Source organism: Tribolium castaneum, chromosome 8, assembly GCF_031307605.1.
Source record: "Tribolium castaneum strain GA2 chromosome 8, icTriCast1.1, whole genome shotgun sequence".
NCBI lineage: Eukaryota > Metazoa > Arthropoda > Insecta > Coleoptera > Tenebrionidae > Tribolium > Tribolium castaneum.
The window spans coordinates 10,855,456-10,870,604 of record NC_087401.1 but is presented as its reverse complement, the minus strand read 5'-3'; the positions used below and the strand labels follow the sequence as shown (position 1 = coordinate 10,870,604).

The 15,149-nt window shown below is 36.9% G+C and overlaps 4 protein-coding genes across 8 annotated transcripts in view; 1 reads left to right on the top strand and 3 right to left on the bottom strand.

Moving 5' to 3' along the window:
* Positions 1–47: 47 nt before the first annotated feature.
* On the top strand, positions 48–2,500 carry LOC135267012 (uncharacterized). Of its 4 annotated transcripts, XM_064358533.1 has the most exons (6): positions 116–353; positions 412–789; positions 842–974; positions 1,036–1,227; positions 1,281–1,924; positions 1,988–2,500. In XM_064358533.1, exons 2-6 carry the CDS (start codon positions 450–452, stop codon positions 2,419–2,421), a joined length of 1,743 nt encoding a protein of 580 aa, XP_064214603.1. In that variant the 5' UTR covers positions 116–353; positions 412–449; the 3' UTR covers positions 2,422–2,500. The 4 variants fall into 4 exon arrangements, 1 of the variants encoding a protein (XP_064214603.1); XR_010335245.1 differs by having other exon boundaries at positions 48–172; positions 287–353; positions 412–974; positions 1,281–2,500; XR_010335243.1 differs by having other exon boundaries at positions 117–353; positions 845–974; positions 1,281–2,500.
* On the bottom strand, positions 2,445–4,162 carry LOC135267013 (uncharacterized). Of its 2 annotated transcripts, XR_010335246.1 has the most exons (5): positions 3,896–4,162; positions 3,650–3,843; positions 3,312–3,599; positions 2,890–3,250; positions 2,445–2,825 (listed from the first exon to the last, which is right to left on the bottom strand). XR_010335246.1 is itself a non-coding variant. In XM_064358534.1 (4 exons), coding segments are annotated over exons 1-4 (1,269 nt in total). In that variant the 5' UTR covers positions 3,897–4,162; the 3' UTR covers positions 2,445–2,461. The 2 variants fall into 2 exon arrangements, 1 of the variants encoding a protein (XP_064214604.1); XM_064358534.1 differs by having other exon boundaries at positions 2,890–3,599.
* A 1,911-nt stretch (positions 4,163–6,073) lies between these two features.
* LOC660945 (uncharacterized protein) lies at positions 6,074–6,852 on the bottom strand. The gene is made up of 3 exons (XM_967139.4): positions 6,692–6,852; positions 6,546–6,647; positions 6,074–6,498 (listed from the first exon to the last, which is right to left on the bottom strand). Exons 1-3 carry the CDS (start codon positions 6,824–6,826, stop codon positions 6,289–6,291), a joined length of 447 nt encoding a protein of 148 aa, XP_972232.1. The 5' UTR covers positions 6,827–6,852; the 3' UTR covers positions 6,074–6,288.
* Positions 6,853–9,425: 2,573 nt separating this feature from the next.
* The window catches only part of Smr (Smrter), a 43,737-nt gene continuing 38,013 nt past the window's right edge, over positions 9,426–15,149 (bottom strand). The window contains exon 7 of the mRNA XM_008197939.3: positions 9,426–12,500. Within this exon, the coding sequence (XP_008196161.1) occupies positions 9,928–12,500 (2,573 nt within the window). The 3' untranslated portion in view covers positions 9,426–9,927. The remainder of the gene's footprint in view (positions 12,501–15,149) is intronic.

The window sequence follows — 15,149 nt, the reverse complement described above, 5'->3', positions numbered from 1 at the left end:
CAGATTTTTTGACTTTTTTCGATGGTGGTGACAGGTGACGTTTGCGTGGCTGATGGAAGGAAAAGCACAGCACACTTGGCGACCAACGGATTGGCGCCAAATTCGAATTTTTGCAAACCGGCCAACTTCATTGTTGGCAATACGCGCTATCAGTGTGACGTAGACATTTGAGGTAGGTCAGCACCTTAAAGCTAAACAATCGCCATTTTCAATGCTTTTCTTATGGGCATTTAAAAGTTTTTCGTATTTCTTTAATGCTAGAAGTGTAGGAACATTACTTTTACAGAGAAATGATAGCTATGAAAAATGCAATGTCGTTTCTTAAAGATTTTAGCAACTGAGCTAATATTTCTGTAAGTTGAACACATAAATCCTTTTCTAACCTAACTTTTTTCAAACTTCAAAATTCAGTTTTTCTTAATTTGGACATCATATTGATGTAAATTATTATGTGGCCTTTTAAAACTGAGGGAAAAATGGTTTGCCACACTAATGACATTGGATTTCTTCTGAATGACGAATTCATGGGGTGCAACCGGCGCAACCCCAATAAACGGGTTGTTTTCTGTCCCCCTCCCCCATCACGAGGGATGAATAGCAGGTATACGAGGGTAGAGGGTTCAGGCACATACATGGTTGAAAGTAGTACGGGTTGTGAGTTCTGTGCTTCTTTCGTGAGTGTCTTTTGTTATCGTGTTTTTTCCGATCGTTCTCCATATCTTCGTGTTCTTGAATTTTTAAAATTCTGTTTTTCCAAGACATTATCTCATTTTTGTGGTACATCATTAGGTATGATTTGTGAATAATATTTTGTTGCGATACTTTGATAGTTCATGTGTAGTAGGTTTTTACATCACAACTATGGGAATGTGTTGGGCTCCAGATTGCAAACACTATAGTACTCGCGATAAATGCCATTTTTTTAGTTTTCCTAAGTCGGGAAAAGAACGAGCACTATGGAAAAAATTGTTGAGGTAATTTTTAATAGATGTTTTGATATTAATTTTTAATTGCTTGTTTCATTGTTAAATGTAGAAGAGATGTAGAACCCGGACCAGGAGCCTACGTTTGCAGCTGCCATTTTCGGGATGGAAGAAAGGAAAATGGTCCTGAATTATTTTTGCACAATATCGCAAAAAGAGCCTATTTTCAAGTGGAATCTCCAGAAAAAAAAAAGATGAAAAAACAAGGACTCCCTTCTTGTTCTAGTTCCGCTGAATCATTAAGGTAAAAAGTGAATCCTAGTTTTAAATTGATTTACAATTTGATCATTTGAATAGTGTTGATATACCGGAAGAAACAGTACCATCGACAATGAATTTAGAGGAAGTGCCATCGACGTCTACAGCCGTAGTTGCAGCACCAGCAGATATAATTCAAGATGCTCCGTTAGAATCTATGGGTGTGCAAGCACCCTTGGTGTCACATGCGGCTCTTGAAGCAGAAATGTATTTTCTCAAAAAGGAAAATGCTGAACTTAAAGCAAAAATACAATATCTGACAGTACGATTTTGCTATGAAAATGTTCAAGGAAATGACAAACTCATTGTTTTATATACCGGTCTTCCCAATAGCCAGATTTTCGAAGCATTGTTTCACTTAATCGAAAAGTTGGACATAAAATATTACCACAAATGGACAGTCCAAAAGTTAACTAGAATTGACCAACTCTTTTTAACCCTAGTAAAATTACGACTCAATTTCCCTCAACTTGATTTGGCGCAACGCTTTGGGGTTGCCCAAAGCACAGTTTCTAATATTATTTTAACATTTGTCCATGTAATATATGAAATTTTATATAAACAGTTTATGACGACAATGCCTTCGCGCGAAAAAAATAAATCTTGCTTGCCAACATGTTTTAGCAATTTTACTAATTGTAGAGCAGTTCTAGATTGTACCGAAATTTTCACTGTGGTATCACGTAAGTCTATGTCAACACAGAAATTAACATATAGTACTTACAAACATCATAATACTTTCAAAGGGCTAATTGGAGTTGCACCCAATGGTGTCATCACATTTGTAAGTGATTTATACGTGGGATCAACTTCTGATCAAAAAGTTGTTTTAAATTGTGGAATAATCGACATGTTAAAAACTGGAGATATGATTTTAGCCGATAAGGGATTTTTGATCCAAAATATTCTGCCACCAGGGGTCACTTTGAATATTCCACCTTTTTTATCAAATGTCCAATTTACACCAGAGCAAGTTAAGTGTACCGAAAATATTGCACGTGCAAGAATACACGTCGAAAGGGCAATACGCCGATTAAAATGTTATCATATTTTAAATTTTTTGCCAGAGTCTTTGTGCCACTATGGAGATATTGTTTTTAAAGCGACTGCCGCTTTAACAAACCTCCAATTTCCATTAATTAAAGAGGTAGCAGAATTGTTTCAGGATTGTGATGATTAAAATAATGTAAAATAAAAACCATCTATTTATATACAGTTTATTATTGTGAAATAAAGGAAATATATTGGTCAAGATAAAATTCTTTTAAAATATTGATATTTTCTGACCACCCCGGATCTTTTTCAATTTGAAATATCTCTGTGCACTTTGGTGTCCACACGACAAAGTAGCAGATACTTCGACCAGTGATGTGCATTTGCCCCTGTACTTGGTGGTAATAATTGTGATTGCTGTTAAGATTAATGTCCTCATTTTCATCCCTCCAATAAAAATATTTTTTATCCTTCAGGGCTTCAGACAAACTGTCAGTGTCCCTATATTTATATGGGCATTTAATTTCGAGAATCCCATCTTCTTCCACTAATCCATCAGGACTTGCTCCCAAAAAGCCTGATTCTTCCAACCTACAAAAAAAAGTAATATTACATTATTCATCTAAGTTATACGTGTTAATTATTTTCGACCTACCAAAATCCCGTCTCTTGGACTTTAAGATTCGTCGCTTCTTCAAATTCTCTGAGCGCTGTCTTCTCGTGGGTCTTACCCCACTGCACAGCAGCAACCCTGTCAAGCGAATAGCCTTCCGCCAAATTTTTAAATAAAGAGGGTGGGAATCTTCGTCTACTGCAAGCAGATAGTACCATGCCAAACCTGCTGGCCGTTAAACGATGTTTCCTTGCTACATGCCAATTTTCGTTAACATGTTGGCCCCGAGTGCACGCCTCAACCAGTTTAATGCGTGCCTCATCTATTCTGCACTTCTCCAAAAGAAACTTTTGTTTGTCTATGGCCTGCACGTATTCTAAGCTTTGTAGAATTTCTTCGATATCTGCAATAATTTTTCTGGCTTCTTCACTTGCTTCTGGTCTTAGGAGCCAAGTGAAGCCCACCACATTCGTGACGCCTATTTCGGCACGGAACTGAATAATTTCGTCCTCAGTAGAGGACCTAGACAGTGCCGTATAGTTTGATAATTTCGGCTTGTAAACATCAGCTAACTTAATGACTTCTGTTTGTGGTGTTGTTTTTGATGGGGCACTCCACTGACACTCAATGTCAGTAGCACTTACATTATAATGAGCATAATATAATGCTGCAGCCATATGATGGCAAGCCACGTTGCCCCTTGGGCAGGTACAATGTGCCGTCTTAACCCCTTCTTCTAGGTCATATGAAATCTAAAACACACTTTGTAGAAGAAATGTCTAACAGTTAAATAAATACAAACCTCCACAGTATAATTTAGCTTTTTCATGCTCGGTAGAACTTCTGCAGAAATTCTCATCGGTTGTACTGTGCCATCAAACCTAAATTTGGTGACGTGACCGCTGGTAAAAGCATTTTCTCCCCGAACTAAAAAGCGATTACCGTCCCCAAAAAATTTCGCAATAAAGTGAAACTTAACAATGTGCTTTTCTGCCACTAAAATGCATAAATATAATAGTTTCTCAAAGTATAATTAAAGCTTACTCACTTTCTCACCGACAACGTGGTTCCCTGTATTCTTTTATAAAGTTCGTATTTTCACAAAAAGTCACTTCTAAATTAAATTAAAGTCTCTAGTGGCACAAATTACACCCGCTGCAGCTATTTGACACGTTATTAACGCACAAACACAACCAAAAAACCGAAAAACGTATTACACCACATGTAAAAGACTGGTTGTTTAGCTTTGAGCAACTGACCTACCGTAATAAGAGTGGGGAGGTGACGTCACGACTGATAGCGCGTATACTGAATTTTTCAGGGATAAAATTAACTAGACGCCCTCTGGTGACGACATGTCGCACTTGCCGAAAACAGTAACGAAATTTGCGTAATACTGCGTGTATACTGTTATTTCTGAGTCAGTTTAAAAGTATGTGGTGGTAAATACTAGTTGAGTACAAAGTGTTATTAAAACAATTGCGTAATCAAGCACAGCCCACTTGATTGTTACTGAGTGTGTTATTTTTAAATGAAAGTATTGAAGCAACATTAAAAATATGTGCTTTCAAACTTAAATAATTTGTAACAATTTTTCTGGATCATTTTGTATATTTTTCAGGGATTGAGTGGACTTTTTTATTTTAAAAACATTAGTCACTACACTGGTCACTAAAACAAATTGTTAGGTTGGTAATACCACTGATTTTGCACCTGTTATATCGTGTTTTGAATTTGAATTGTGTGGAAAATTTTAGATATTTTTATGTAACACCGCTTTTGAAATATTATTAAGAGTCGTTTCACGTCGTTTTTAGTTTGTGTGTTAGTAAAAACAGATTTATTGTGTTATTAATGGATAATTTTAGAGAAAAAAGAGTTTAAAAAATATTCACAATTATTATCCTCAAGGAAATTCACATAATGTCAGCCTAAACTTAAACATTTGAAAGTAAAAAGTCAAATTTGGTTGCGGAGTGTTTGTAATATGTGATAATTTTTTTTTTGATGTAAAAACTGTAAAGTGTAGTTTTATATCGCTAATCATCACATAACACAGAACGTAATAAAATTAACCCTATGTTTAATTTAAAAAAATATTATCGCAGTCCATTACTACAGTTCTTATGGGCAAAGTTCTACAGGGTGTCTCAAAATTGGCGAAATCTGCCTTTAGAGCAATGTAGAGAATTACTCCAATAGTCCAAAAAATATAGAAGAAAAAAAGATTCGAAGCTTCCCCACAATAGATACTATTATACAATTTTTTTTGTAAGACGTTCTATATTGTCGCATGAATGGTTTTGAAGCATGACGAAGGAGTGCTCTAATAGAATAAGTGCCACAATTAAGTCTCATAAAAAGAGTGTAATATACTATTTTTTCTACTTTCTTTTTTTGTTGTTTTATAATTATTATTATTATTATTATTATTATTATTATTATTATTATTATTATTATTATTACTATCATTGTTATTATTATTATTATTACTTTATTACATTGTTTTACATTATTTTCCATTTCTATTTCCACAATCATCTATACACCATAAATAGCAATCGACACTGAAGTTTTAGCCAATTAAAATTTAATGCGCTGTTATAAGTTAATAACGTGAATGAGAATATCTGATTGGTTCAATTTGGTGTACTTACAAGTACCCGTAAGTCTATTTTGCTAAATAAATTGCGTCTTTAGTTGTTTTTACCTCAGTTTGAAAAACTTGTTTAAACAATTAAAAACCCAAGCGTAATATACTGAAAAATTTCCTAGATTCGTGAAAGACTTGGCAAAAGTCTCTAGTGATATTTTATTTCGCTGAATACCTCAGAACATCGTAACACTAGTATTATTGTAGCAAAGTTTTCTTTGTACACCATCAAGTTTTACAACAGATAATGGTGTTTAAGATAAGCAACCTCCACAATAAGATGTTTTGACAAGAGTGACCGAAAATATTTACGATACCGATCGGTTCAGAATAATAAAATCTTCACTGTGTGACAATAAAAATCATGAAACTTGTCAAAATGGTAAGTTTTGGTGCGACACGTGTTTTCATAGGTGACGCTATTTTCACTCACTCTAGTTTCTATTGGCTAGACATGTCGTCATAGTCAATGGAGGCCATGAAATTTAACTACAGTTTCCTGTAATTCAAAATAATTTAAACCGATTTCCACTTTTCCATTCACACAAAAAAAGGTAAAAAAAACAAGGAGTATAAATCAAACTTTTATATTTGTATTTTTTCATTCAAAATTTAAACAGAGGTAAAATTGTCCGTTGCAATTCGAAACAGACATCACCCACATTGAACAATGATTTAAACATGATATAATAATAATCAAAGGCCAATAATCGATTTGTGCAAGTTGAGCCTTTTCCCGCAAAATAGAAAAAAGCTGGAAGCACTACAACAAGAAAAAATCGTCCCATCTAATTCAAAAACCGCTTCATTTGTTTATTTTGATGCGCCATACTGTATTGAGCATCCTCAGCCTTCTGGATCAGCGAATCAAGCTTATCCAATTCGCTCCTTTCGCCCGTTTCCACAGAGTGTGCCTCCAGAGGTGGCACTACATCATTAGCTTCCGACGACGCGCCAATTTTGATTTTTAACAAATTCGTGAGCGAACCACAAGACGCCTAAAATTAACGTCACAATCAATTTTTTCCATTTTTTTTCCACTCACTTTAAATCGTGTGAGTTTGCGTTGAGTCACTTGGAGGATACCGGAGAGTTCCTCCAAGCCGCCTGCGATATGTGTCACTTGTTCCGCTTCGCTTTCAGCGCTCTAAAAATGCGACTTAATCCAAAGAATTTTTTTCAAAGAATTACCTTCAAGTTTTCGATTTCTTGTTCTTCGGCTTCGACTTCAGCTTGCTTCCTTTTGAGGAACTCGTCATAATCGGGCTTCTCGATGCCGAGTAACTCGGCTCTCATGCATTCGTATTCGTAGGTGCCTTCGGCCATTTTTAAGGGTATTGATTGGCAAAGGTTCGCCCTTATGACGGCTGAGGGCGCCCCCAAACATTGATTTGACAAAAGAAACGTGGTTGCGATTTTTTTAAACGAGCCGAAGGCGAGTGGCTTAATTATATAGGCTGCTCCGTCGTTACCTACATATTTAGGATTTTTTGGAAATTTTTGATTTGCATTTTTCTATGTTATTCACTGCGTTTTTGGATTAGTTGAGTTATTTTAAGGCCGTTTTTATTAGCCTTTCCCATACCTAAGTTTTACCGAGATATTTAAGATTTTTTGAAAATTTTGGATTGCATCTTTCTATGTTTTTCACTGCGTTTTTGGATTAGTTGAGTTATTTTAAGGCCGTTTTTATTAGCTTTTCCCATACCTAAGTTTTACCGACATATTTAAGATTTTTTGAAAATTTTTGATTTGCATCTTTCTATGTTTTATACTGCGTTTTTGGATTAGTTGAGTTATTTTAAGGCCGTTTTTATTAGCTTTTTCCATACCTAAGTTTTACCGAGATATTTAAGATTTTTTGAAAATTTTGAATTTGCATCTTTCTATGTTTTTCATTGCGTTTTTTGATTAGTTGAGTTATTTTAAGGCCGTTTTTATTAGTTTTTCACATACCTAAGTTTTACCGACATATTTAAGATTTTTTGAAAATTTTTGATTTGCATCTTTCTATGTTTTTCACTGCGTTTTTGGATTAGTTGAGTTATTTTAAGGCCGTTTTTATTAGCCTTTCCCATACCTAAGTTTTACCGAGATATTTAAGATTTTTTGAAAATTTTGGATTGCATCTTTCTATGTTTTTCACTGCGTTTTTGGATTAGTTGAGTTATTTTAAGGCCGTTTTTATTAGCTTTTCACATACCTAAGTTTTACAGAGATATTTAAAATTTTTTGAAAATTTTGGATTGCATCTTTCTATGTTTTTCACTGCGTTTTTGGATTAGTTGAGTTATTTTAAGGCCGTTTTTATTAGCTTTTCCCATACCTAAGTTTTACCGACATATTTAAGATTTTTTGAAAATTTTTGATTTGCATCTTTCTATGTTTTATACTGCGTTTTTGGATTAGTTGAGTTATTTTAAGGCCGTTTTTATTAGCTTTTTACATACCTAAGTTTTACCGAGATATTTAAAATTTTTTGAAAATTTTGATTTGCATCTTTCTATGTTTTTCACTGCGTTTTTGGATTAGTTGAGTTATTTTAAGGCCGTTTTTATTAGCTTTTCACATACCTAAGTTTTACCGACATATTTAAGATTTTTTGAAAATTTTTGATTTGCATCTTTCTATGTTTTTCACTGCGTTTTTGGATTAGTTGAGTTATTTTAAGGCCGTTTTTATTAGCTTTTTACATACCTAAGTTTTACCGACATATTTAAGATTTTTTGAAAATTTTTGATTTGCATCTTTCTATGTTTTTCACTGCGTTTTTGGATTAGTTGAGTTATTTTAAGGCCGTTTTTATTAGCTTTTCACATACCTAAGTTTTACCGACATATTTAAATTTTTTTGAAAATTTTGGATTTGCTTTCTATGTTTTTTATTTTATTTTATCTAATAAATTCACAGATTGTTGGCTTGAAAATCTTTAATTCCTCACATTTTTTCTCTCGTTTCCATGGCAACCTATGAGAAAAATTCCATGACTAATGAATTTATCAGTCCCAACAAAAAGTTATTGTAACAAGAAAACTATTAAACATGAGTATAGAGAATGCTTATACAGATCGATAGAGAATTAAATTCTCTACGATTTAATGAAGTAAAACTTGTGGCATTTTATTTGAAAAAATTGAGTTATGGGTGCTTAAAGTTCTGAAAACTTAACTTTTAAACATTTGAGATTTGTTATTATTTTTTAGAAATTTGAAAACACCAAAGGAAAGATCTAGGCTTCCTCTTTCAAATAAGCTAAAAACTATGTCCAAATTTTTTAAAATGGCAGAATTGTCGATTTTTGAACTGGAAAGTACTAAATTAAAAAAAAAACTTTAATATTTCGTAAACGGCTAAATTTAGGTATAGGGAGAGTTAAAATAACTCTAGTAATTCAAAAACGCATTAAAAAATATAGCTTTCCATTTAAAATAAGGAAGTTTATAGTGACTTCCGGTATAACCGGAAGTGTCACCATTTTGAAAATATTTTCATTAAGCAGGACCTAAGAGATTCTGGTTGTATACAAATTTTCAGATAACTATCACTATTAGAACTATCAATATTTTTAATGTGTGGTTTAGACGAAACACCCTGTATACCCACGACTATCTTGAAAAATAATTCAAAAAATCTGCTGCAGGTGGCGTAGTGATCAGAATTTTTATCGGGCTACTTGATGCTACAAGAAAATATTGAATATGATATTTTGCTGTACTATTTTTTAATTCGATGGCATATGGTTATCATTATTATCAATGAAATGCATCTCATTCTCATTTGAACTACCCATACTCCTAATGTGGGGTCTAGATGGAACAGCCTGTAGATCAGGTTATTGTAGTGCTTTTCCTGATTTTAGTGGCTGTAATTGAATCAGGACATTGCCAACAGATGGCGGTGTGGGGTCGGCAGTGAAACGAGCGTCAAACTGATATTTAATTTATTTCAACAAAATAACAAATTTCTATCTGAAAATACAAACTAAAAAATCGACAGTGTACATACATCTTTTTGGAAGCATTTTTGTATAATTTGTCCTTGTAGTGTGTAGAAAAATCATCAGTTCGTCTTGCGCAGACGTGAAAGCGTCAAAAGACTTAAATTACTTCGTAAAAACAGAATTCAAAATTAAAAAAAGAAGAGGAAAAGAATTCACAAGTATTTACAAGTTATTACCCTTACACTCTATTTATATATATAATGAATGGGTTTATTTACATTTCCAGAAAAAGAAAGTTCGACACTGATTGCACGCGATAGCAACACACGTTTAGGAAATGCAAACTGGACTTGCCGCCATTTTGACATAAATATCAAATTTTGAGGTTATGTAACTAATCCCTAACCTTACATAAAACCTTATACAAGTTATTTACATTAATCTACAATTAAACTTAATCGAATCCTATTGGACATTAACCTAACTTCTAATCCTCGTCCGATAACGGATCGTACTGCGCAGAAAGCAACGGCTTCGGCTCGTTATTCCTCGAACTGTCATTGGCAGTGTAACAATGCCCGAATTGTTGCCCCTCCTCGTCTATCACCATTTCGCCAGGACTGTCGCTCCTCTCCTTCTCCTGACTGTCCTCCTTCTTGTCGTCCTCCGTCCGCATAACCTCCACAATTCGGTTCTTCACGTAATCCAGCGCCGAGATGTGCTGATTCTGCGGCTGCTGCTGCTGGTAGCGCCCCCAGTGGTTGTCAGGCGGCGACACCGGCTCCACGTGATACTTCTGCGGCTGCGCAATACGTATAATCTGGCGTTCGTCCTGCTGAGGCGTAGCCGAGCGCTTATCATCCTTCTGAATCCGCATATAGTGATAATTCGGACCGCGCGTGCTAAAATCGTGACTTATCACCGAATCTGTCAATTCTTTCACCGTCAAATTCTTATTGACAGTATCCGATTCGAGATCAATACTGATGACACTCGGCGGCCGCTCGTTGTCATTCGGCGGGTTGTTGGGCGGGGGGTCCCGATGGAAACTCTGGAAGAGTAGGTCTCCCGGACGTTGTTCACGCGGGTTGTTTATCACTTCACGGCCGCCTTCACTCGTCTGGTTGATCTGATGCGTGATGATGGCGTCGATCAAGCTGGCCGCTGTCAGGGAGGTTTCAGTGTTGCGCGATTGGTGGCGCGAGTTTTGATAAACAATACGTCTTTGTTCCTCCATTCGCTGTTGTTGGCGCATCTGTTGTTGGATGATTTGGAAGCGATGGGGTTGTTCCATTATGTTGTCGGCCATTGTTTTGCCGAGCCCCTCGTGGGGGGCTGTCGGGACGGGCAGACTGGGCTGTTGTACGGCCACGTCCACGAGACTCGAAAGTGCCTCATGGCCTGGGGGCAGATACGGGCGGGTGTGTCTTTGAATCACCCCTTGTCTTTGTTGGTTCTGGTTGCTAGGGGGTGGAGTCCGCGCGTAGTAAGGTTTCTCGCGCCGCCCCAACATCTGTTGCGATGTTATATAATCGTTCATTATGATTTGGCGCGAGTTTAATTGTTGTTCGACGGTGTAGGCCGCCGGTTGTCGGTATTGATAGCCCCCTGAAGGTGGGGGCCCCCTTTTATTAAAAAACTCATAGACGCGTTTTTCCTGGAGGTGGGGCATGTGGATGGGCGTGCCTTGCGTGATCGAGCCCATTTTGGTCTCGGGGGCCATTTGCCGGAGCAAGCCCTCGTAGCGTGGTTGGTTTATAATGGGCGTGCCTAAAGTTATGGAGCCCGATTTGGGATTGGCTGGTTTAGGGGAGGGGAGTTTGGGTTGGGTGCGGATTGGGAAGGCGTGGTGTGGGAGATACTCGCGGTGCATTGGTGGGTGTTTTGAGTGGGCGGGAGGAGGCGGTTCTCTTGGTTTTTTAATGCTGAGGTCTAGCGTTTCCGGTTCGCGGTCTTGTACGGAGAGGACGACGAGGTCGTTTCGGGGTTCGGGTGGGGGTTGGTGGGGCGTGGCCGGGACTGGGGTTATTGTCGCTCCGATTAGGGGCGTTACGAGTTTAGCCAATGAAATGTCGGATCGTGGTGGGCGTGTATTGAGGTTGTACTCACTCACGATTGTGACTTCGGAGGAGTCGTTATTGAGGATTGAGGATATGGTGGGGGCCATTCCACTAGTTGGGGGGTTCTGGACTTGGCCTCCGGGATTCTTCATTAGTTGGAATTCGATGACGTTGAGGACCAAGTCTTTGACACTTAATGGGGAGGCGTTCTGTCGGATTTGTCCGTCATTGGTGACTGGGGTTATGGTGGCGGAGCCTTGATAGTGATCGGGGGTTTGGGCTTCGTCGGCTGTTTCGGTCGCCGACGAATCGTAATCCTCCTTTTTCGACGGGTTCTGATTGGTGGGCGGGGCTTGGGGCGGGCTTTCAGCCGCACTTGCCGTATCACTGGAATGTCGGTCTCTCATTGGTTCCTCACAGCTTGACGTACTCGAGCCACTTTCTTCCTCATCGGTTAAGGTTGGTTTGCGGTCACCTAGACAACTCTCCAAATTCAGACGTTTGCGATTGGCGGAATAGAACGCCCGGATTTGATTGGCCGGTTTGTTCAAACGTTCGCCAATCAGCTGCCAGTTAGCACCGTTTTCGGTTAGACAATTCTTTAATTGGTTGATTTCGTCTTCGGTCCATTCTTCAACCGGTCCTAACCGACGTTGAATTCGGTTAAAACAGGCGGAGCAACACTTTGTAACGCCACTCGGGACGTGGAATTCCGCAAGGAGGGGCTCCCGCACATCCGGTGGTAAATCTTGCAATCTTTGGGGGAAAGACCGGAGTCGTTTGACCCGCCCACGTGAGTTGGGGCATGAGGGAAGGGGGCAGTGTGTGTACCTCGACCTCACACATTTACACCGACAAGTGTTACACACTCGACCCCCGCCTGGTACTTGATCCTCCCTCAAGCCGTACTGTGACGCCTGACTTGGCACCAGAGGGCGCGACTGCAGATGAGGGCCCAGCTGTGCTTGACACACGATACACGTGCCTTGGATGGTTTTATCTGAAACAATTTTTATCACTGATGTTTGATTTGTTTTTCGATTGCGTTGCATTTAATTAATATGTGTTGACGCAGAGATTTTCGTGATTAGTTACGAGTTTGAGGATGAAGCGAGCGGAAAAACTCAAATGATTTTATTGTTTCTATTGTTTTTTTTTAACGTGCTGAAATGCGGAAAAATCGCAGAGTTTTTTTCGAAATGCAATTATGTAAATAGTGAATCGATGTGGAGGCCGCCAGTCAACAATTAGGGGATGCGTCAGCAATTAATAACAGATAATTAGTAAATATTTGGGAAATTAATTATAAGCATTCGGTGGAATCGGCAAAAATCGCAAAAACCAAACGCGGGATTTTGCGCCCGTGTTACACCCCCAAAATGCATAATACAGGGTGTCTCAGCTAAGACTTTCGAGCCTGATATCTCAGATATTTGTCAACGGATTTTTATGAAATTTAAAATGCAGATATTTTAGAAGATAAAGATTACAATCCAATTAATGCCACAAGTCAAGTCTTAAAAATTTAATTTTTTCATGTCTTTTTAAAATGTTAAGCCTTTTAAGACTTATATTAAAAAAAATATTGTCAGTGAAAAATGCTGTCAAAAAAAACTCGTTTGTGGAAGTATTTTGCGAGAAAAATGACAAAAACGTGAGTACAGATGCAAAAGCGTAGATCTCTATGAGACAAAAAAGCACTACCATTGAATTTTGGTCACCCCTACTAGCAGAAACGTAACTGTCACACAAGGGACATTTCACAATTATTTCTAACCCATCCAAAGTTAAAAAACAATATTTTTGACTTACTTTTGGTACTGGATGCTTTAATTTTTTCAAAAATGACTAAAAGACTGAACAACTGAAAAATTCTAGACACTTGAACATTCAAGACTTTGTAAATGTTTCGTACACTGCTGATTGGATTCTCTTCCAAAGCTTGAATTACAGCCCCAACTATTGCTTCGTTTCCAGTGACGTTGTGCTCACTAGATTTAGTTCAAGTACGCTTCCAGTGTCTTCAAATTATTGACGATTCTTTGAACTTTAAATTTCATAAATAATATTTCACAAAAAGTCCAACGACACTTTCCATAGGCGAATATCGATTCCTTTTTCAACAACACAGAAATTTCAGCCACTGTTGTTGGTTTTTAAAGTAATTTCACCAAATGAAAACAATTTTACTTTTCTGACAGCGCGCACACGTTTGACAGATTTTTCAGTGGTGCACAAAATGCCGCAAAGAAATGTTTCATCAATTGTTTCACAAGGTGACTGCTCAAATTACTATCAAAATTTCGATTAAGTTTTTGGCAACAAATTTTTTTTTCTTGGATCAGCCGAGCGGTTTGATTAATTTTTTGTTTGGCTATTTATTTTTCGGGGTTTAGTGATCCAACGGTAATTTGGCTTAATCTTCTATATATATAGAACAGTACCGTGATTGACTGACAGACAACGCACAGCCTAGACCACTGAACCTAGAAACATGAAATTTGGAAGATACGTTCCTTAGAGGGTGTAGGGTTCCGCTAAGAAGGGATTTTTCGAAAATCCCTCTCTAAAGGGGTGAAATGGTGTGTTAAAGTTTGAATAAAAATCCATCATCTTAAGAGAAATATTAAAGTTATATTCATGAAAATTGGTATTTAGGCCTTACGTTAAAAATAAAGAAAATGTGTTTCAGGATTTTCGAAGATTCAACCCCTAAGGGGGGTAAATACGGTGTTAAAATTTGAATAAAAATCTGTTATTTTAAAAGAAATATCAAAGTTACATTCATGAACATTAGTATTTAGGCCTTAGGTTAAAAATGAAGAAAACGTGTTTCAGAATTTTCGAAATATCAACCCCTAAGGGGTGTTAAACTTTACTTGAAAATCCGTAATTTTAAAAATTATATCCCTGCAAAATGGTACTTGGGATTTCAGTTAAATACGAAAAACGCATGGTTAAAGTCTTAAGGATTTCACCCCTAAGAGGGTTAAAAATAAAATTTCTTTATTTTTAAACTTATATCTATGAGAATTTTTATTAGGGCTTTAGGCTAAAAATAAAAAACGCGTGTTTTATAATTTTTAAAAGTTCCACCCTCAAAGGGGGTGAAATATAGAAATCCGTCATTTTTGAAGTTATATTCATGAGAAATGGTATTTCGGCTTTCGGTTAAAAATAAAGAATCATATTCTTATCAGTCTACATTAAAGTTTACGCGGACGAAGTCGCGGGTAACTGCTAGTTTTAAATAAAAAAAATGTGTTTTAAAATTTTATTTTTTAACTTGAGGTCATTTTTTGAAAGACCACCTCCTAAAATATCCGTTGACAAATAACGGAGATATTAATTAGCTGAGACACCGTGTATAATAACAGTAAAAAAAAAGAAAAAGTGAGTTGTAGAAACAATTCGGAAATAAAATTAACTAGACGCCCTCTGGTGATGACTTTTGAACTATGTCGAAAACAGTAAAGAAATTTTCGTAATGCCACATTTAACTGACATTTAATGAATTGTTCAACAATTTTGCGTGTATAGTGTTAATTATTTACAATAGAAAGAATCACTTTAAAAGTGCGTGGTGGTAAATACTAGTGTTGACTTTGGTTCTGTAGTTTTTCGTGGTATAAAGTGTTTATTGTTGGAA